This window comes from Phalacrocorax carbo, chromosome 17, assembly GCF_963921805.1.
Source record: "Phalacrocorax carbo chromosome 17, bPhaCar2.1, whole genome shotgun sequence".
NCBI classification, from domain to species: Eukaryota; Metazoa; Chordata; class Aves; order Suliformes; family Phalacrocoracidae; genus Phalacrocorax; species Phalacrocorax carbo.
Window position 1 is genome coordinate 12,336,422 of NC_087529.1, and position 23,116 is coordinate 12,359,537.

A 23,116-nucleotide genomic window follows, 5' to 3' on the forward strand; every position below is an offset into this window, starting at 1 on the left:
AAGCAAATTTCTTCCTCTTCTCTTTGGATGTGAATTATCTTTCTTGCCAAACATTACCTGAACCTTGCTTCGAAGTGCCATGCACCAAAGTGACATCCCAGCTTCACGGATGAACCCTTCTGACAGCCTGAACTGGAGGATGAAATGTTTAACCAGCACAGAGACAGGCACGTAGATCCTCCCTGTCACATCACACCTGGGAATATTCATCTTTGTGACTACCCTGAGGGGGTGTTTGCTATCCTGGGTGGCACTGAAAGAGAGGATGATTGTCTCAGGGTAGTGCCCTGCCCAACACGTGCGAATCCATCACCTTAATTGATTCCTTTGGTTAAATGACACAGATTTCTCTGTACTTACTGAGGCAGGCTTTATAGTAGTAAAAGGACTGAGACGTCTGTATGCAGAAATAAGGGAATATACTTAGTGAAGAGAGAGAAATGTATGCTGGCGGGGCAGTGTCTAGTTGTCATGATTATGGTCTTGGAATAAAGCATTTAATGGCATTATAGGCTTGTCAGTCAAAGCTGCTGAATATAAAGTCCTGTCTTGGCATTCCTCTGGTGCCTCTGTAGTTAACAGAGAGGCTTCACTTCACCAGGACCTTCATTTTGCCTTGTCGCAGCAAAGCCTGCTGCCTTGCAACAGCTGAGGGCATGGGGGCACAGGTGCATCTATGTTGGCACTGCCCGTGTCTTGACTGTATTTTGGGAGAGGTGGAGCGTGCACAATCCCCTTGTGTATCAATATTTTGTAATAAAACCCACAGATGGACAAGCAAGGAGGTTGTCCTTGTGCTGTCCAGCAGCTCCCCATGGCTGGTAGATGAGGATTGAAGGTTTGTCAGTAGAGTACACCCAGCCTGCAGTTTTGGTGCAGCCAGCTGAATTCCTTGGCAGAGACATCCTTGCTCTGGGCATCTCCTACTGCTGCTAATATCAGCTCAGGTCCATCAGGCTGAGCAATATGGAAAGGGCTGGTGTAGCTAGTTCCTGTGGCTGTTGGTATTTTGAACACTGAGAGCCAGATTCCTTGCCTTTAATTTAAGATACTTTACCCAGATGCTGTAGTTGGAAGCCCGATTACCTCAGTCAAGGCAGAGGTAAGCACCTCTAGAGACTGAACCAGATCTTGCGGTGGATGAATTGACCTTGGAGGGGTTAGTCTTTGCCTGTTGACTTCAAGTGCAGAGCTCTGGCAGAAGTGCTGCCTTGGGTGCCTGAGTTAAACAATTCTAATCTGTTGGTAATAAACCAAGCTTGTGGGTTTTTAAACCCGCTTTAAACAGAGCAAGGTGCTGTGATGTTAGGGGTTCTGGTATCCCACTGTGCGGGAAGCCCAGGTTCCACAACCTAGGGAAGGTTAGGTTAGGTTCCCTAACCCAGCTCAGAAATTTCCCACTTCTCTTCAGCCCATCTTACAGATGTGTAGATTCAAAGCACCAGTAACAAAAGCACCAGGGAAGTGAGAAATGTTCATTAAAACAAATGAAGAAAAGCAAAATCAAGCTTTAAAAGCAAACTGGTAGATCCTGAGGATACCTGTAGTAGAAGTATGAGCACGCTAGATGCCATGGAAGGGCTTCATAGCTCTGTGTTACAGTCTTTCCAGCCAAGAACTAGCATTCATAGACAGTAAGGCAATTTCCTATGGATTTTTGTGGAAACGTTTCATGGAAAAGGTGAAGAAGGAATTAAAATTTTAAACTGAATTGCTGCTAGAATGCATCTGTTATAGTAGTAAAACCCTCAGCTGATGAACTGAGGAAGCTCTTTTGTCTTTTTGGTGTAATAAGAAACAAGACATGATCTAGGGTATCCTAAGGAAATGTATATATCTACAGGTACACTGTCCCTGAGTAGAAAAGATCTGTTTTTCATAAAGAAATAGTAATTTTGAGAAGAATTGTCTCTTCGTGAGTATATGTTTTTAAAAATAGTGTTTTAATTTGGTTGGAGCCTGGGTCTGAAATGAAATTGGTATCTATTGTCTTTGGAAGCAAGCTGAACCTTGGTCCTTCCAGCCATTTGGGGTTAGGAAGTTTGCGGAGCAATCTGCTGGCCTTCTGCCGGCCAGAAAGTTTCACCTTCCCCAGCTTTCTTGACTTACTCCTCTGGCCATTGCTGAGCCTAGAGATGGATATTTAGTCCATCCCCACATCACAGCCAGCTGCTCCTTGCAGTTGATGTATTTTTATAGTCCTCAGATAGAATCTAATCAAGCCCAGTGTGGTCAGAGGGACTCCATCAACCCTCAGAAGCTCCCTAGTAGGGAGGCTGCTTAGAGGTTCCTTGTCTGAAGGAATAATAATAATAATAATAATTTCTATTCAAGTGCTTCAAACTGTGATTTACATTCATAGGTGAATTTTCTTACTGCCTCACAATACTGCTTTTTGAGGAAAAAAGTGTTTAATTCTGCGTCTTGTAGATGGGGAGGCAGAGTGTTTTGTCCGGGGTGATGGAAATCTGTAGTAGGTTTGGGAACTGGACCATGCCCTTGGATCATGAAGCCCTGTGCATAATCTCAAGGTTATTGTCCCTTCCTAAGCATCAGTGGTGATGACAGTCTGTTCTGCTCTGAGAGTCAGGGCTCTGCCATTAAAACAAAGGGGAATATACCCTAGTGTCTTTATTTAAAAACATAACAACAAAAAAGACATTGAATTTTTTTTTGTTTCTGACAAAAAGAAGAGTGTGAGTCTCTGCTAATGAAAAATATTAAAATTCCAGGTCTCCTGTATAATAAATAATAACATGAGCATGAACTTGGCTTCCCACAGTTACCACCAAATCATCAATATAGCTCCCTTTGTGCAGCTCATTTTGAACTTTGCCTATTTCCTTCAGCTATGCAGATATAAATAAATAATTCTGCTTGATAAAGGTCTGGGAATGCTATACTTTAAAAGATAAGAAAGCTTTGAGGGGAAATTGTTTTTAAATCCATAACATTTGTATGCTGTTCACTGTTCATACCGAGCAAAAATTCATTCAGTTGGCAGTTAACCAGCCCTATTTTGTTCTTATTCTGTGTTCAACCTACCCTTCTCCTGGGGACATCTAACCTTATATGTAATTACCTCTCTGAGAGTGGGAAGGAGGCCTAAATAACCTTCCTAACAACTAAATAAATGCACAGATCCCTGGGACAGGTTATCAGCTGGATGCTGGTGGCTGAGCTATCCAAACACTGTACGTAAGCCATGAAGTATTTCAAGACTTGAGTCATTTTCGTTCCAGCATTGGGCCAAAGAGCTACAATGCGAAAAGTTTTTAGGGCACCAAAGCAAAACACCCTGGGTTTTCAGATTATTTTTGTTTCCTTGATAGCTGGGAAATAACAGTGATAAATTTTAACAGAGATGTTGTGTTTTTTTTCTCTCAAGGTCTGTCCAAGTCACTTGGTCTCATTGAAGGCTATGGTGGACGTGGTAAAGGTGGGCTTCCAGCCACCCTGTCCCCTGAGGAGGAGGAGAAAGCGAAGGGACCACATGAGAAATATGGCTACAACTCCTACCTCAGTGAGAAAATTTCGCTGGATCGTTCCATACCAGATTATCGTCCAACCAAGTAAGTACCAGTTGCTCCATGAAGGCGCGCACATGCGTAGGTATCATCCGAGAGCCAGGAGTGATGGTTGCTTCGTATTTTTGAGTGATACTGTTTGCTCTTCCCTCCTTATCGTTCACAGGGCCGTGCTCAGTAATGAGCAACCGGTGTAGTTTGGCTGAAACCGAGATAGTTCATAAAGATGATTTATCGGGGGGAAGAAAAGCAAATTTCTTCCCACTCTCATCTCTCTTGCTCGCTTGTTATTTTCCTAAAGCAAGACATTATTCTGGGTGGTAGTAATGCGATCAGAAGCTCATATCTGCTTTCGTCAGCGAAGGGCTGTTCACTGCGCTGTTGGCCTCTGGTGTTCGTTACCCTGTGAATGTGTGCAAAGACTCTCACTCTCTCCTCCCTGGTCAGGTCCTCCGTGTCCCTGCGAGACCTCTGGGGCTTTCCAGCTGCCCTCGCACTCCTCCCAGCGCAGTCCTGCTGCGATGCTGCTGTGGGATCTCCTCTTGGAGATCTGCGCAGGCGCCTTTGAAGGGAGCCCAGTGGCTCAGGTGGCAATAGTCTTCCTCTGCTGTTTTTCCAGAATGGCTTTTTAAGACAAAGGTGCCGATGATGTTTACCTGCTAAGCACTACAGAAGAATATACTTTAAATGAGCTGTCAAATAATTTTATTAAGAGTGCAAGCAAAGACATGCTGTAAGTGCATTGTTATGAAAGTTAATTTCAGATGTGGCTAGCAGAGTGTCCCCCAAAATAGGAATGTGTCAATTTGTCCAGGCCTGGAGAGAAATCCCTGATTAAAAAAAAAAATAAAATGAGCTGAGAGGGTTTTAGATTCTGAAAGATACATGTCCAATGCCTGTCATTAGGACAGTGACAAAGCTATTGCTTGGCATCTGCAAACCATTGAAAATCATGCAGCAAGGGGGTGCAGCTACATGCCTCCAGTGTACTGGCAAGTTGTTAAGGATGTGAGAGCATGGAGAGCTTTTGTTCCTTCACTTCTCTGCATGCTGCATGAATTTCGAGCAGCCACTCAGAGTTTCCAAGGCTGTCAACCACTGACAACCGAAATATTTGGATGAGTTTTCAAAGGAATGGAGGCCCAGCCTCCAATTCTGCTGGTACGGTTCATCTGGCCAAAATGAATTGCAGGTACAAATTGCACCTTTGGCTATATGATATGCAAATCCCACTACAATGACAAATCCTTGAAGTGAGACCTTCTCTAGCAGTTACCTGAGCCTGAGCTTCTTATTTTCATTTCTCATCCAGAACTCTGACTTCTAGCAAAGCCAGCATTACTTTGTGAGAATTAATTTGAGAAGTAATGTTTTTTCAGATCTTGGGGGAAGAAAAGGATTAATTCTGACATTTTTTAGGTTTGCATTGTGTTCTTCCTCATGCTGCTATCTGTCATTTCATGGGAGGGTGGTAGAGAGGACAGAACAAACACAGCAGTTTATTAAATATGCATCATTTTGGAACTGGGCTAATAATTTGGAGAGAATTTGTGGGTACTGACTGCAGCTGTATAGCTTAGTATCTTTTATCTATGCAATAACTTCAGGACTGTGTTTTGGTTATTACTACTTTTTTAGGGATCAGTTGTCTTGGTATTGTAAGAGAGTGGTTGGTCTGGTTGTGAAATAGGCTTGAGTTTGCTGGAGGATTTGAAAAGTTTCAGCTTTTTCTAGTTCTGACTTCAAGATCCATTCGCTATTTTGTGCATGCAGTTTTATGGCTGATTTTATGAACGGTTTAATACAAACCATTTAAGTCAAGTATCCTGGTCTCTGATTAAAATAGATTCAAGTCAAAGGAAATTAGCCTAAATCGTTTTGAAATTGCAGCATTAGTGGGGAAAAACTGTTGAAAACCCTCCAGCTGATAAGCATTACAAAGCATGTATTAGTTTTAAATATAATAGTGAAGCCTGTTTGGTTCTACTAAAGGCTGTTCAGCATCCGGAATGCTGATGGGCTTGGACTGTGACTAGCAGTGGCTTATGTGTTCTTTCCTTTCAATTTTCTATTCTTTTAAAGAAAAAGATTAATGTGGTCAAGTGTCACTTTTCTGAGTGCTGAGCAGTGCTGGATCAGACCTCCTAGTCCTTTTCCTACCCCCTCTTTGTGACTGTCACCAAAGTGAAAGGGAGTAAGGGGCATTTAGGGAAAACTTGGCATGTTTTGTAATTTTTCTGTGTGCAGATTCCCTCCACCTTGTGGTCAGCATCCCTAAGGGTTCGGAGATGCAGGTGTCCCTGCTCAGCATGATTTCCAGGCAGGTGTTGGCAATGAGGAGGTATCATGAGTCCCAGCTGATGGCCTTTTGAGTCCCTGCCCAGAGGCAGCAGAAAGGATAGAGGCGAGTTTCCCTGGAGAGAATGGTCTGAGAGGTGTTGGATGCAGGGTGGTCCTTGGGAGAAGGTAAGGTCTTTCCCAGCACCGGGAGTGGGGGTAGAGTGCCTTGCTTTCTTGATTTGGGGAGCTGTGGTGTCTTTCTTTTGGTGGTTTGGATTACTATCCCTATTTTGGTTATGAATTGCAGTTTGAGAGATTTATTTTCTTGTCTTTAAAAGCTGAGGCTGCTCACCTGGCCTGGAGGGTAGAAAGTCTATCCTGCCTTTTACCGCTTGAGCAGTATTAGGTTTTACACCTGAGTGATTCCCGAAAAAGTGCTGCTGATCATATGGATACCTGAAATAAGTTTGTGGTACTGGTACCATAAGGGAGCTGTGCCTGTAAGACCTTAGTCTTGAACTCATTAATACTAGTATTTCTGATCCTGGCCTTCTGCTGAGCAGGGAAGGTTGAGCTGGGTGTGCAATGCAATGTGCTTTTAGAGTGATTCAGATAATGGTATTGCATTTTGGATGACTGAGAAAGTTACTCCTTTGGCGAAAATAAGGGAGGACTAGGATTTTGGTGCAAGGGCCCTTATTTCAAGTCTTGCTGCGGAACAGTGGTGTAATGAGAAAGACATAGGCAACACATTTCTATCTTGCTTGATTAGGTTTTTAGACTTTAAGATGAGATTCCTGCGTGTTCTGGAAAACAATTACTGTTTCTAGATTGAAAGTACCCAAGGTGCTGCCCGCAGGCTGCAGGACTTCTACACAAGTCTCCAAAAAATGAGCTGGAGGGATTTTCTTCAATTTTCTGCAACAACTGTGAAGGACAAGGCTGGTCTGTGCGCTTTATTGTTGATCAATTCGCAGCATGTCCTGCTTGCCTGTGAATGATGGGGGGGTTTAAGAAGAGGTGTTGTTTTCTTTATTGAAAGTGAAGTGTATTTACATGGGATCCTGGGGGCTGCGAACATTCCCTGCTTTAATGCTAGATTTTATGCACCTCTATTTTATTCTGTGGTGTATGATTTAATGGGAACCCCTCCCATATGTAGAGGGAAAATAAAAATTGCTGTGTTAGATCAGCCTGCCTGTCCATCTTATCCAGTATCTAATCTCCGATTGTGGAATTACCAGATGCTTCAGGCTGAAGAAATCATATTAAGGAAAACTATGAAATAATCTGCCCATCTGGTACATTCTGTCTTCTCTGTTCTCTCTTTTCAATCCTACCCAATATAAGTGTGGAGTTCTCATTATCTCTTTAAAAGTTTGTTCCTTTCTGGAATCCTGCTAAGCTCTGATTCAGTGGTATTTTATGGCATTATGGGATTAAGGAGTGGATTTAAGAAAAATAATACCCACAATTGTTAGGACTATTGAATCATTGGGTGAAGCTGACATACGCCTGCTGCTGTGAATCTCTCAACAGCTGTTCTCATGCAGGCGAGCTTCAAGATACTAAAGTGAAGAGGAAAACCGATGTGATACGCAACTTCCGCAGCTGGGTTTTCAGAGGTTTCGAGGGTTTCCTCACCAGGAGACCCTGCCCCTTCCTCCTGCCTGCCTTGTGGGCCCTGCATATGGGTCAGGCAAAGCATGGAAGACCATTGGTGGTGTGTATGCGGAGCTTGATCTGCTTTTCTGTTTTCGCAGCATGTGAAAAAAGTTTGCATTTACTAGCTGGACCCCAGGAGTGATGCCCTGGGTAGAGCTACGCCATCACCTGGAAGCCATTGCTAAAGATTAAACAGTTACATATCACTGACTTGATTTTAATTTTTCCTAGTGGCGTGTCTGGGGGTTGAGTCAGAGTCATTACACTCAAGTGACTGAATCGCCAGTTTATTTCTGTAGCTGCCTTTCTTGGGAACCTGGGAGCAATTGGGCTTTTTAGCAACATCTGGCTTCAGCTGGTTTTATCAGAGATTTCTGTGGAGCAGCTAGTTGCAAGTCTTTCTTTGGGATATAGTGGAAGAGATGGTTTCAGAGAAAACTTTGGGTTGTTCTTTGACAATTTAATTTAAAGGAACTAAATCCATTCTTCATTTTACTTTTATTTAAAGTGGTCTGTGTGTGCCCTTTGGGGGTTCTCAGCGTGTACATACTGGGTGCTGGAACATGTTCTAGGGTGCAGGGAGCAACCTGCAGCAGGAGGCACTGCTCCCTCTGGGGTCTCTTCCCACCCTTGCAGAGCCTCTTGCCTGCTGCCATGGGCTACCTTTGGGTCTCAGTTTCCACTCAGGTTACTGGAGTGTTGCTGGGCCAAGGAATTGGATTTTGGTTTTATAAGCAAAACTGAACATGTCTTTGGAAAGTCATGAATGTGGATGTGACTTAGAAATATCAGGACTGTCCAGGAGGATGGGCCTTGCAGACCTGTCATTCAGTCTTCTGCCTGTGAGGCAACACCTGCCTTCACATCTCTCTTGGGTCCCCAAGACGTTCTCGTCCTGTGCTGGACGCTGGTCCTGTCTGCCCTTGGAGTCTACAGGGGAAGCCCCTAAGACTGATGATGATTTGTGCTGTGAGGCTCAGCCTGTGCCCTGTGGCTGGCTCTGGTGGGGCTCAGGAAAGTCTCTGTAGGTTTATGTGCCATCATATTTATTTATCGTCTTGTGACGAAGAGCAAATCTCTTCCACTATGGAAATAACTAAAGACCTGGCTTTGCAGGTGCCTTTGTCTCAGTTTTCTCCTGTACCAAGATACTGAAATGAGATACTTTCTCCACGTGTGTTGTGACTTGGGCAGGAGGCTGCTCTGTATGGTGCTTCATATGTCTGGCATCACATTTATCCTAGCGTGTTGTTTCTTCCCCAAAATAGAAGGCATACAACCTCGTTCAAACATTGCTTGAAGTAAAACGCTTTTTTGCCTTCCCCCCCTGCCCAAGCAAGCATATTATTTTTGGTAGATATGGCCGAGATCTGCAAATATTATTGCAGCAAGAGAGCTCTTTATTTGTGGTTTCCTCAAGTTTTTAGGAGCTGGAACGTTCCTGGAGTCGCACATTTGTGATATTATGCCAGTTACTTAGTCATGTCCTGCCCTAGGGTGTTTAGCCAGGCTTGATGAAATGAGTCTGAGGAGAAGGACAGCGCTTAAGAAGAAAAAAATAAACTACTTGAATTATGCTGGTGATATTTGCTGGGAAATAGTTTCATGACTGTTTATTTGTAGTCATTGCTGTTTATTGCAAACAAAGGAGGTCAAAAGAGCTCTTTCTCTCTTGCATGCACAATAACTTATTTTACCTTTTGCAAAGAGTTTTTTCTTTTTTTTTTTTCAATCTTACATTCAAACAGTAGCAAGGAAAAGAGGCAAGGCATAGTGATTTTTCTTCATCAAATAACCAAAGGAAAAACTATCGAGGAATCAAGACAGTGTAAGAATGAAAAAAAAACCCCGTGACTGTTTCATATGTGAAATTCTGTTTGAACAGTATGTGGGAGTGTATTAAAAGATACTTTCATGTCTAGGAAAAAGTCAGAACTAGTTGTGTATCTTCTCTCCCACTAGATAATTGTTGACTGATCCAGCGTTGTGTGAAAAGCTCTCTTGCCGTTGGCTTTTTATGGCTTAAGCCATAAAAAAGGAAAAGTAATATTTTCCAATACTTGGAAAGATGCCACCTGAAAATTTTCTGGGGGAGCAAGTAACGAAATCAAGCAGCGAGTATCAGTGGCGTAAAGGAAACGTGCCTCAGAACAAGGCTCACCGAAGCTAGATCAGTTTTGCAGTTCAGAGGCGGGTTGCTGGATGGTTTCTAGCCACGTACGCCACCCTGCCCCATCTCTGAGTGGCTTTAGGCGTTTTTGTTCTGCCAGGCTGCATGTGTTCCTTGGGCTGTCCGGAGGAGCCCTGGCGTTTGTGCCAAATCTGTCCCCCCTCTGCTCTGAGGGTCACGAGGGTAGGAGGGTACTTGTGAACCCAGCTTCAGACCTGAGACTATTTATTTATTTATTTATTTTTCTCCAGCATCACGGAGGCACTTGCGGTCTGAAGAGCCGCTGTGCTGTGCACGCAGGCGCTGCCTGGCGCCGGGGAAGCCCTGTGCTCCCGCTGCATCCCCAGGGAGGGTGCTGCAGCTCTTGGTGACTTCTGGATGATCTGCACAAGAGGGAAAAGCCGCTTTGTTGCTGCATTGCTTTTCCAGTGCTAATACAAACCCAGGGCATTATTGAGTAAATACTGGTATTGATCATTATTCCTCGGTGCATGTCAATATGTGTGTATGGAGAGGTGGTTATTGGACTTCCAGTAATTCTTTTTCTTGAAAACTGGGAAAGTGAAGTCCCTAAAGACATGCTTTTCCAGCTGTGCTTGGTATTTGCTGATTATATTTATGCCTACTACTGTGACCTCTTAGAGGGAGCCAGCTCCACGGCCCAGAGCGGTGTGGTGCCTCACACACACGGGCAGGGTTGGCTCCACTGAGAGCTGTGAAAAGTCACCCTGGAACTGAAAGTGTCTGACTTCCTACCGAAAAGTTGAGGGTTTTATTTTTTTTATATATCTATTCTGCATTTAGATAGGGACACAGGACAGCTTGCTTTTTTTCTTTTGAAGTGGAGGTCGTTAAAGTATACTTTGACAACTATGTGTGCTCTGTATGGAGTCAGAAGTGTGTCAAAAGGCTTTGGTGCTTAAAAGTCCCAATATCCCTTTAACTTCAGTCAGTAAGAAAGTGCTTTTGGGAAAGTAACTCTAGATTTTGTTTAGTGGCTGTTATGAGATTCTCTTACTGTCGTTATGCTGCAGAGTGTAATCTTGAAGTGCTGCGACCATGGATTTATATACATGGTACCTAGGGGTTTTTTTTATGCAGTAGATTCTGCTAATTGTCAATTTTTTCCCTTCCTGACTACAAAATTATTCCCTATTCTTATAAGTTTGGAACATGATGCTTCAGGGAAGACTTCTTTCTAAGAAGTGTGCTATAAAACATTTACTAATGTAAACAAAAGTATTAAACGCACACTTTGGCAGAGGATGGGATTAATATAATTTAACAACTTGCTTTTGTGCTCTTCTGAACTCCGGCGCTGAAACATACCTGTGTTATCATAAACACTTCTGACTAAACTATACTTATGAAAATAAATGAACCAAATTAAGCTTTGGGTACGCTTTTAGGTTGGCTTCCAAAGGAATCCGAGCTTGTGCTTGTGCTACTGATCTGCTTCCGTGTGTCGCAGAGAGCTTTTCTGTTGCCACGGGAGCTTTTGAATAGTTGCATATACAGAGCCAAAGCAGGCAGAGGTACGAGTCGAACACTGATGTCTGACAGCATCGGGCCTGAAGTAACGTATTTTGTTTTCCAGCATCCGTGGCAGCCTGGTCGTTTTCTTGAGCTGCCAGTCTGAACCGTGCAGCCGGTTGTGAAGGGCAGGGGGATGGGTGACCCTGGGGGTGGGTGGGCTTGTCCTGCAGCCTGGGCGGCGGGTGAGCTTCTCCTGCAGTCGGTGGCTTGTTTCAGTGGATAGTCAACCACAAAGTGTGATTCCTTGTAAATAATTTTAGAGTTCATTACTTAACTTTCCTCCCCTTCTCCTCCCTGTTGTCCCCAAATTATGGCTGTTCAATAAATCCTAGACCAAGGATCTCCTAATGACTCTCTTCTTTATATATGTGAAATAGCTTGTGTGCATGGGGGGAGATGGGTAAGTAAATGTGACGCTTGTAATTGCTCTGGCTTTTATATCCTGTAGATATGCCTGAACCTAATAACTTTATTACAGGAGCCCCTCACAAAAATAAATCCTGTTCTGCATGTTTGCTTTTTACAACTTAGTAGATCAATTCTTGTTAGAACTTGCTGAGTAAGTAACGTGCATTTAGAAATGCCTGTATATCCCAGAGTATCTAAATTGCAGTGCGTGTTTTTGATACCCTAGTTCTAAAATACAAAGCATAAAATTTCTGAAAAATGCTTAATGGAAATAAGGTAGATGCTTTAAAAAACAAATTTTGTGGGCAAATGTGTGGAGCTTTAGAGCTTTAATGATCAGAAATAGTTTATGAGAATCTAGTGTTCTGAATCTGTGAATGCTACAGTGTACCAGGAAGCATTAGCTCTTTTAAGATGCTTAGATAATAGAAAATGGTTTGCTTTTCCATTTACTTCGTAGGGTAGACACAATTGATTTAATATTGATAATCCCTTTTGCAAGACGACATGTGCAACTGAATCAGCAAAATACAAACTAAAATAAGCAATCAATGAATGGAGCGTGATTAGGAAGTGGCAACATGAATAGCAGCGAGAACGCTTGCTTTCTTTTAAGCTTGTTCGTAATCTTTACAAAAGCCAAATGAAGATCAATTCATTTCCTGGTGAAGCTTTATTTTTGTGAGGAGAACATGAATGAAGGTTGTTTGAAATCAATAGCTTTAGTCTGTGGAATTACTTGTCACCAGTTCAGAAGGATATGCAAGGTTTTTCCTTTCCTCTTGAGATTTAAAGACAAAAAGCAATACAAATCTATAAGTAACAGCTGAGAAGCAGTCTGTATGACTGGATTAAGGAAACTTGAGCAAGCTTGGACCTGCCTGTGTGTGTTCGCACACGCTATGTGTGTGTCGACAGCAGAAGATTGTAACATGATTGATAACATACTGTATTTCAGCCATGGTGCTTTGCAGCCCAGTCACAAGTAAATCATTCAATCCAATCAGTGCACCATTGATATATGAGAGTTTACCTCCCAGGTTTTCGGCTGCGTCGATACAAAGTCTATATTGGTTTTCTGCGGCAAAGCGGAGCGTGTGCTGGGCCAGGAGGGGATCTGTGAATAGCTGCTGGCTGCAGGCAGGAACGAAAAGCCAAATCTTGGATGTGTATTAATGTGTTAAGTTGGGCTGTGTAGGCGGGAGGAGATTTTGTGTTAGATTTTGCATTGGGTCTTGTGGGAAGCGGGTAAAAGTCAAACAGCATTCGTAAGGTGAGGAGGAGAGGGAAGAAGATTCCTGAGTTTTCCTGCTGGTGGTAGGTGTAGATGCAAAGCTCTGGTGCATATAGGTAAATGACAAGTATGTATTGGGAAGGTGTAGCTCATGTGTCCCTGTGTATATTTACATACAAGTTTGCTTGTTTGCGTTTTGTGTCTACCCACATCGAGTATATTATGGCCAGTGCTGCCTAAAAATGCATCTAATAAGCCGGTATGTACAGCCTGAGGTTGCAGCGTACATCTGTGTACGGCTGCTGGTGGGGGCAGGGTGAGGAAGGAGCTGACTTCAAGTGTGTCGGGCTTTAGATGCTCCTGTTAGTGCGTCTGTTGCGGCAGTAAACAAATCTATAGTCGTAAATCATGTTCTCTGGGTTTAAGTAATAGTAAAAGACTTTCTGAAGCGTCTGTGCTAGGTAGCTGTGTATCTGCTGTCATTTGGATCTCTGCAGATGAAGCCAGGTGCTGAACGGGTACAGCAAAAACCGGCTGATACCGAACTCACGGGGCAGCTCTACCTCGTCCCTAAGAATTAGAGTACAGTGGTTGTTATTCTTAACCCTGTAGCAGTTCATCTCGTTTGACTGCCTGCATGGGGCTGGATCCCACCCTAACCTGCTTAGTCCTGTCTCCCAGTCTTGCCTCTCTTGTATCTTATTTTGGCAGAGATGGAGAATGTAACCCTTACCAGTATGGAAGTCACACAGGAGCAAGTTCAGCCACAGAATATCAGTGGTAGTGTGGATCTTCATCTGTGGACTAAAGGGAAACTTCTGGCACATTGGGGTGAATGCTTGGCCTTTTGCATTTATTGCACTAGAAAAAACTCTGTTGCATGAAAAACTAGAGTACGGACAGACGTTGTGGGCCATCATTGCTTTTGAGCTCTTATCACTAAATGCCTGTGTTGTCTTCCAGTTCATTAACCTCTCCATGCTGCATTGTTCCCTACCATTAAGGGGGCACCAATATTTATATCCAGTCAATTGCATTCAGTTAACTAGTACCTGAAATTGGAACATGAGTAGAAATGCAAATGAAAATCAGCCCCATCATGTGATTTTTGACCCTTTTGATACTGCTTGTGGCTTGTTTTTGGTTGGGTGGTTTTTTGTGTCCCCCCCCCAAGAAGCAGTACATCTCTTGCGCCGACTGGTGTGTTACCATGACCTCGGCGAGCAGCCTGCGCTGCGCTGATGCGTGGGTGGGTTGTGGTGGCACCGGCTCTGGCAGGCTGACGCTGGGGTTGTAGAGCTCTTCCCTGTGGGACTTCCACCGTGCAGAAATCTGCCAGACAGGGCTGAGCTGATCTAATTCTGACAGAAGTTAAGTAAACTTATACAGTGATTTCTGTACATAACAGAAAAGGTTTTAAAACCTCTTCATCTTCCCAGTTCATAAACCCGTCAGCAGAGAGTGGGTCTGTTACTACAAAAAAGAAGAGCTATCTCTAAAAATCCATTGTGCCTTTTAAGTTCATCATTTTGATACTAGCTGTTCCAGCAACGGCATTGTTCCCCCGTGTTCCAGGCGGCACAAGTGTTGGCCACTTTTCTTATTCATTGCCCCAAGTATGTACTGGGGATGTCAAAATCTTGAGTTACCATGAGACACAGTCTAGTAAGACGCTCCTACGGTAAGGCTGTACACCAAGGATTTAAGTTTAAGTTTGGCAGGTAAGGCTTACAGCACTGACAGTTTTACGCCAACGCACCCGAGTGGAGCTGTGAATTTGTTGGCAACGCTTGCTGGTGTGATTGTCACCCTGAAGCCACTGGCCTGGGAGGCTCATCTGAACATTGTCTAGATCTGCCTGTGATCAAGGGAGAAAAAAGGTGTTTCCACCTACCCAAAAAACTAGCTGCATCAGTCTGTTACACCAGAGAGCGATTTGCTTATAGCTCAGATACCACTGTGCCTGTGGCAGCGTTGGTGTCTCTTAATTGACCTCAAAGGGAGCTTTGACTTCTGCGTTAGACTAGACGTGTCTTAATTAGCTGCATCCAGTACTGTGTCTCCATGATCGGCTACACGAGCAGTAAGACACCTCTAGTACAGGATGTCAAAACATACGCTGTTAATTTACAATTTTACATTACTGCCTTTCATCCCGTGATCTCTGAGCACTCGCAGGCGTGCAGTTGTTGAGGATTTGGTTGCCCCTGTGTAGCAGAGTCAGCGTTCCTCTGCCCGGCGGCGTTGGCTGGCGCAGTGCCAGTCCTTCCTTGGTGGAAGCACAGGGTCTGCTCAGCAGTTTGGCGCTGAAGTTGAGAGCAGACCTTGCATCGCAGCCTGATTGCTCAGGATCCCTCCGCATTGGGAGGTCAGGGTGCTTCTCGCTTTGATGCAGTGATGCCTGCCTTTGTAAAATGCTATAGACAGCCATTTTCAAAGTCTGTTCCTTCAGTCCGTGCCTATTTTGACATTATTCAGTGTTCAGCTCTGCTTGGAGGGGGCTGTTTCAAAACAAACAGATAAAAAAATTGCTCCTAAATTTTCTCCCTGTCTGATGTGCTCTGCCTGGGATGACACAGAGGCCGACAGACTAGCAGAGCCATTGCAGCAGGATTCCTGGGTTTTGTTCCTGAGCCATGCTGACCTCCTGTCACCTTGGCGTTGACCACTTAATTTCTGCATTCCCTCGTTCGGAGCAATGTAATGTTAACTCTGAACAACATCATGTGGTGCTTCAATCAGTGATGCTTTAGTTAAGGGGAGAGCAGCCTCCTTCTCCTGAAGACTCTTAACAAACTGAGAGTCCCCAGCTCTGCTGTGGGTGTTCATGGGGTCCAGATATGCCCAGGTGCGGCCCTGAGGGAGGCATGTTCGCCTTCTTGCAACGTGGACGTTCAGAGCAAAGACACTGGTCTGTGTCTACCCCTAGCTTGTCATTGTGGGACTGATGAGGAGCAGGCAAAGAGCTGCGGGGCTCCCTGCAAGAAGAGGAGCAGAGGACGTCACGACTTGCGCTATCCTGAAAAGTATGTACCTGGCGATAGGCACCCGTGGGCTGGCTGTGGGATTATAAACACACTGTGTTAATCTGCTCTCGGGACCCTGCTCCACCAAGAGTCCTGACGCTCTGTCTCTACGGTGGGGTAAAATTGTTGGTACGTCGTATTTGGGGAGTGCTCTGAAAGTGCAGTTTTGGGAACCGAAGGGTGAGAGCTTCCTAGGCACTGAGGGATGCATTGATGGTTCTTTTAGCTGCAAGATGGTTTGCTCCAGCTTGGCTTTATAAAAGCTTAGTGAAACAGTGATCTGTATGATGGTAATTTTGGGGAGAATTCTACTTCATGTGCAGAAATTCTAACCAAGTCGTCTCTTATGCACCCTTAGCTTTAATGTTGCAGTTCCATAGATCATTGTAGGAAAGGCATTTAAAATTGTATGAGCTTATTAAATTGAACTCTCTCTGCTGCTGAACAACGTTTTTAGGAAAATCTACAAAATCCTGTAAAAGCTGTGCCAACGTAGTTGAGCACTTTCATGACGCTAACAGTGTTTTTAAGGACAGTAAGTAACAAGAATCATTTATTCTACTAATCAAAAGAATATTTGCCTATTTAAATATTCAAACCCTCAAGCCTTATACAAGAATGAAATGTCAGGAAGGGGTAAGCTTCTGATAAGCGTGTTAGCTGGATTTATTTTGTATGATGGCCAGCAAAGAAATTATTAATAACTGTACTTCTGGAGCCAGACTGGGGAACTACTGGATGCTCAGAATTAAAAATAAAAAATGGTGTGGGGGGGATGGGATCTAGCCACGCTAATATGTAGGAGAGGAGGAAATCTTTGAAAACCCATCATCAGGATCATCTTTTATGAGGAAGCGTGGTCTCCATAATCAGAACCCCCAATGGGTTTGTCTACCCTGTCTTCTTTCATGGGCACATAGGGTCGGGGTTCCCCTGTCCATTTTGTGTCGCCTTACAACTGGCACAGATTTTCAAGCCTAGCTATTTCTGTCTGCCCAGTTTGTGAGTGGTTATTGTGGCTGATCACACAAAAAAAGATGGAGAGGGGTCCACTAGGGGCCCGCATTAGTAGCTATAGGGGTAGCTTCATAGGATGTGGGAAAAATACAGAGCCCTTAAGACTTGGGGTGTTGTGCAGGCTGTGGGTGTCTGCCCTCCTCTGTGGTGGTTCCTGCTGTTGGCATTTCAAAAGGGCATGTAGAGGGATGTCACCTTCATGCAGTGTGGGAAAATTGTCCTGAACAGCCCTAAGGGCATTTCTGAAAAGATGAGTAATGGCGTGGCGTCAAAGCTAATGACGATGTAGCTGTTAAATAGATACACTGGTCATCAATCAGCCTGAGCGACTGCCGAGGCTAGCACGGAGGGCTTCTGCTCCCGAGACCCTCTGCTGTGTGGCAGCAGAAGCAGTGGGTCCAACACCCATGTGTGGCCACCAGTGTGTTCCCTAGCTTAAGTTCCTAACAGTGCTGTGTGCTTCCAAGGATGATCTCAATGATGCTGCCTAATCCTTGCCTGTGCCAGATTAGTCAGACCAATTAAATTGTTCCAATGGCTGCAAAAAAGCCACCTGCTCTTGACCTTTTCTCCTGTGTGTTTCATACCTGACGTCCATCCAAAGCAGAGTAGAGCCTGCCCACCCAGCTTGTAACACGGGCTGTACATGGTGTCCTTCGTACACTGGGTGAGCAGGATGGGGAATGCTACCAGCTTCGTGCTGGAGGAAGGACACACAGCAACGGGAAGGCCAGGGAGGGCTGAACATTAGCAGGGAGAAAGTAAGAAATAGTCTTACTCTAACATGATATGAAGGTTTCACTGTAGACTTCCAAGTTCCTGGTCTGACAGTGGTTTGCTTTTGGGCAGTTGTGTGCTTTATTCTGCATCACGTCTTCAGCTGTCAAGTGATGACCATTCCAGCGCTGGGGGAAGTGGGAAGCTTGGTCTCCAAATAGAATGTGCTACTTTCTCATAACAACAATTACTTTGCACTGATGTTCAAAATGAGCAGGGATTAGGCTTCTGTACTGCTGTTCTATAGGGTGGGGCTTTGTGTTTTGGGGGATTTTCAGCATGCTTGTGCGGAGCTCAGAGGAAGTTTTCCTAGCTCTTCTTGGTTATTGAATGTAAGGAGTTGCTAAATTTCTCCTGTGCTTTGTGGAGCACTAAACAGAGACGCTTTCTTTCTAATGAAGGATGTTGTGTGTGTGTGGACAAGGTACCTGTGTGCTCTGCTGGCTGTCTCGGTGGTGGTGGCATGGGGCAGGGATGCGTGCTATGTTATGAGGCGAACAGATCGTGGTGTAACTCTCGGAACTCTTCCTGTGCCTCCCAGGACGAGCTCTGCTCAGGAGGTGTGTTCCTCTGCTGTTTGCAGTGCCGGTACCCGAGCCTAGCATGCGGCAGCTGATTTGCTTTCGCTGCCTTTCTGCACTTGCATGTATTGACCTTGAAAATGGCATCATCGGTCCTGGAGGCGTTGAAAGAAGGGAGAGCTGATGCTGTTGCCCATAGCGAGCTGCCCAAGTTTGGAAGTCAGACCTCAGACCTGTGCTGTGTCCGTGTCCAGGAGAGGTGCATGGGATCTGATTTTGCAGCTGGCATTTATTTCTGAGGAGCCCCTCGGGACCTCTCCTTTTGCTGCCGACTGAGGAAGCGAGCGGCTGGCCTGCCTTGCTGATGGTCTGTGCTGGAGCCACGATGCCAGATTTCCTTCTACCAGACTGTCACATGCCTGTTGGACGGGCTTGCAGGTTTGTGTCAGATTGGGAACCTTAGCTACAGCTTACTTGGGAGGGGCTTTAAGCCAATGACTGGCAGTGATGGGGGACTGGGGGCTGCAAGACCCCACATAGATACAGCTGCACTGCCTTTAGCTCTCCCTTGATCTTTGTTGTTCTTCAGTTACTAGTTAGATCCATGTTTTTTTTAAAAAAAATGCAGCTTAGGAAAGATGGTTGTCCTCTCCTCAGGGTCTGATGTGGCTTCTGCTCCCTGGTTTAGGCACCGTGGTCTTGCCCAGGACTCCCACGTGTTGCTTTTTCCCTTGCGCTGTAGGGCATGTTCGAGTGCTTCAGTTTATGAGAAGGTTTTGGTTTTGATTGCCATTTCCTGAAGTTTCCGCTTGGCTTCACTTGCCCTGTGTTGGCATCCCAGACAGTAAGGAGCCGAGTTGAGCGTAGGGTTGGAAGTGACCTTTGCAGAAGGGTTTGTACTGGTGGGGCCATGGTAGAGATCAGCTTTGGGGCGTTCATTTTCAGACCAAAGGGCCAGTGGCCAAATCTGCCAGCAGAACCTGTGCTTATACTCCAGACTGTGCTTTGGATAGCGCTGAGGTGGCACCAGCCTGGAGGAAAACAGCTCGTGGCAAAACTGTTGGGTCTATGTGTTTCTGTACAATGCAGAAATGTGTTTCAAAGCAGATGGTGAGAGACAGTTTTATCCTAGTGTTTTAAGGCACAAGGGGTATGAGGTTAGATTTTTTATTTACCTTGCTTAAAACTGATTTTTAAAACATCAGGCTTCTATGTCTGCAGCAGCAGATGCTTTTCCTTCAGTGCTTTTTTTGTTTGTTTTTTTCCTCCTTCCCCCTAGAATCTCTTTATCACCTGATACTCCTACCAGTTTGTGTCTCTCTGGATCTTGACAGGCACCCTCTGCATGTTGTTGCACCCGCACCCCTCAGTTGGAGAGATGGCTCCAGACTGGATAATCCACAATGATTGATGGGCAGTAGGAGTGATTCATTAGAAATATATCATTAGAGAAATCAGGTTACTGATGGATCATTTTCTAATAGCCTGTTTTTAATCTAGATCCAAGTATTACCTTTAAAACATTGGACATATCTGAAAAGCAGGGCACATCTGACCAAAGCAGGCTTTTCAAATTTATGGAGTTCTGCCTCCTCACTGGAAATGAGGACAGCTATACTTTCTGCTTAATGGTCTTTAATCTCCACTATAAACTTTGGTAGGCATATTTATCTTGGAGCTGGGGGGGAAGGAGATGGTACAAATGGCAAAAAGTAGGAGGAGGTGATGGTCTTGAAGATTTGAGATTCTACACAAAATAGGTGTGTGTGCTGTCAGGAGCGGGTGGATCGAGTGAGGCATATTGTGGAAAGTGGAAGATGATTTCTAGAATCATTGATGAATACAGGCTTTAATGCAGCATCTGAGATCAGTGGGTACTGGATCTCGGTATTAGCAATATTTCTGCTTTGTGATCCTCCCAGGAAAATACCCTGGGAGGAAAGCAGCAGCAGGGCTGCCCAGCTCCTCTCTGGGCTAACATCTGAATGCTGTTGCTTGTTTTTTCCAGAGTATGAGGTAATGGTCCTGTTGTCTGTGGTTATGGAGTTTGAAAAAAATGCAATGCATTATTGTCTCTCTTTCATTAAATTGCTTTTTTGTGAAAGGTGCGACCTGATGGCACCTGTCATCCACAGAAAAACATTCACCACAGAGTCTATCAAGTCACACCACTGGCGTGAAAGTCCACTGCCAGCTCTGTGCCAGCATGGTTTGATCTGGAGCTGATGGTTCAGACAAGTGGGCGCCTGTTTTGCCCTGGAGCAGTCCATGTTCCAGGTCGTTCATAAGATGCGCTCATTAGTGCTGATAAAGGGCCTGTGTTGCGGTAGTGAAGGTGCAGAAACCACCTGAGTTTGGCTCTCAGTTGCCTGATGCTGGACAGTGTGATTCTAGGTGGTTGATGGGAGTAGCTTTGTGCCCCAGAAAGACAGTTGAGATGTATTAATCGAGTAATAGAGTGGAACATGTTAAATCACTGAGCAGGAAGAAGTGTTTTTTAAAATGTTACTTGCCATTTTGTGGCCTCTCTGTGCTCCAGGAGTGCTTGCTGTGATTCCAGGTTATTTTTCTGCTGTGGAATCATGAAGCAGTAAATGATATGATATCCCTTTTCTGGTACTGAGACAGCCAATAAACATCCTAATCTCACTTGCTGCACTGAAGAGTAGATTTACAGCTGTGTGGTGAGCATAAAACAAATGATCGGCGGATTCAAAGGCAGACTCCTGCATCAGGCAAACATACGTAGTAGCAAAACCTAGTATTTTTTTGTTTGTTTTGAAATTGGCTGACTTGATTAATGTGGTCTTATGTATGCCAAGCTGTTCAGTGTAATCACAGCCATATTTCCTCTTCGCCCATCTCCCCTTCTCATCTTTCTTTTGTTTCTGAATGCCTTCTTATATAAAACAGTAACTGCAAAGAATTCACAGTAAAAAATGTCCCCTGTAAACATATTTTATTTCATGTGTTTCCTTGCACACCCTCCTCATTGCAAACTTAAGCTTCACGTAGAATGAAGACCTGGACCTGAGAAAGGTGGCAGCGTCCGCAGTCCTGTAGTGCCGTGGCCTCTGCACCCACCTGCCCCCTGGTTCCCTTGCGGGGCAGCTCGGGAGGACGCCGGGACTTGGTCCATGGACGTGCCGGGCAGAGGTTTATGCTGGGTCTGGTGTCAGTCCATCAGTCTGTTTCTGAAGAGAAAAAAGATGTGTCCGAGCCTTGGACCAAGGATGGAGTAAATTCCCTTTCTCCCCTGTTTAAGGACAAGTCATGCTTCTCAGTAGTAGCTCAGCGAGGTCCTTAAATTAACCCAATGCAGTATGGTAGGAGGTTTTCCCCAGCCTCTCAAAACTTAGTTTTGTGAGCGTGATTTAGTGTGACATAGTTAAGCATGATTTAATGGGGGACAAAATGCCTTTTTACTCTGAAATCCCATTGATCTAAATGAGAGACAAAACTGTAAGGAATCTGTTCCTTTTTGCTACTGATTCACAATATTTTGATAGAAATAGTGCAAGCAGGTGCCAGCCTCCATTTAACTGAAGAGAGCAGGATTTTGTCACCTGCACTAATTAGTTTATGGGTGTTGGCAAGTATGTGGTGGTCTGTGCTGTACCGTTGAGTGTTTCTCATCTAGCAAAGAGGGATCAACTGCAGCCTGCTTCAGTTTTCTCCCATCAGGAGTATTTTCAGATGTAGGAGGGCAAGCATTGCCCTCTGTAAGCCGGCACAGCGGCTCTGTCGTGCAGCGCTGCCTTGGGCCCAGCTGCAGGCGGGCACTTGGCCGATGAGCACCTGACACCTGGCGGGGGAAGGCTCTGAGGCAGCCTTTTGGTAATGATGGAAAACTGAAAGTGGGCAAAGTTAAATTTAAAATGAGGTGCTGGTCTTTAACCCTAATCACTGACACCAACTAATTAACTGCTTTACTCACTGGCAGCAACAGGAATGTATTGTGGTGGTCTCTCCATCATATTTTATTAAATTTAAAAGTTTTCAAATGTACGCAGTGTTCCCTTGGCAATCCAACTCAGTGGATGGAGACTCGCTTGTGGGCAGACCAGATATGGTGCGAGCTGAGCGTTAGAAATAAAACCTGAGATTCTCCTCCTAGAAGACGTCAGGAGCTGCAAAGGTTTTCCAGCCTACGTAAGAAGTGGATTTGCTTTGGTGTTAATTCAGGCTCTAGAAAATCTTAGCAAAGATCTCAGCACAGCAAGTTTATTCCTAGAGCTTCTTGTCTCCCGTGTGCTGCCTGGCCTCGAGCACCCCTGAGAACCTTCTCGAATATCACATTTATCTCGTTAATTGTTAATCCCTGAAGAGACCAGCCCAAGGTCTGAGCTGAGTACTACAGCTGTGCTAGCATCCAGTCCTGGCCCTGTGCATCCCCTTTTGGATAATTAGTGAGACTTGAATCCTGAATTTAGAAGTGTTTTGGCCTGGGATCTGAATTTTGAGTATATTGTCTGGCAAGCAGACAAATGCTTTCTTGCCCGAGGACGATAACTGTGGGCGGAAGGGAAAGATATGTCTCGGGATTTGGTAGCCTGTGCGTTGCTTGAGACTCATCCCCAAGCCCCTCGTCATTGTTCTTGCTGGGACCTGGGGTTGGAGCTGACTTTCGGTGCTGTTCCTCTGGGCTGCGCTTGAAATGCTGAAGGCAGCAGAAATTTCACATCATACGCCTTCCCACGTTCTGCAGAAAATGCAGCCCCTTAGGGCTGAAAAGGTGGTGTCCTTTGGGGCACGTGGGGGTGGAGCTGGAGGATGGAGCTCTCTAAGCTGGAGTGATGGGCGGCCTGGCAGCCTTGTCTGCCAGGGTCCCGACCTGCTGACCCGCTGTGAGACAGTAAATCCTCCCAAAACTGCTGTCTCATATATTTCTAGGAGTAAAACAGTCAAACCTTTGTGCCTCCACCTGTAAATGGTCTGAATGATAAATCTGAACC

The 23,116-nt window shown here is 44.9% G+C and overlaps 1 protein-coding gene across 1 annotated transcript in view; it reads left to right on the top strand.

Annotated features, from left to right (window-relative positions):
- The window catches only part of GALNT17 (polypeptide N-acetylgalactosaminyltransferase 17), a 221,134-nt gene that overhangs the window by 57,555 nt on the left and 140,463 nt on the right, over positions 1-23,116 (top strand). The window contains exon 2 of the mRNA XM_064467721.1: positions 3,389-3,572. Within this exon, the coding sequence (XP_064323791.1) occupies positions 3,389-3,572 (184 nt within the window). The remainder of the gene's footprint in view (positions 1-3,388; positions 3,573-23,116) is intronic.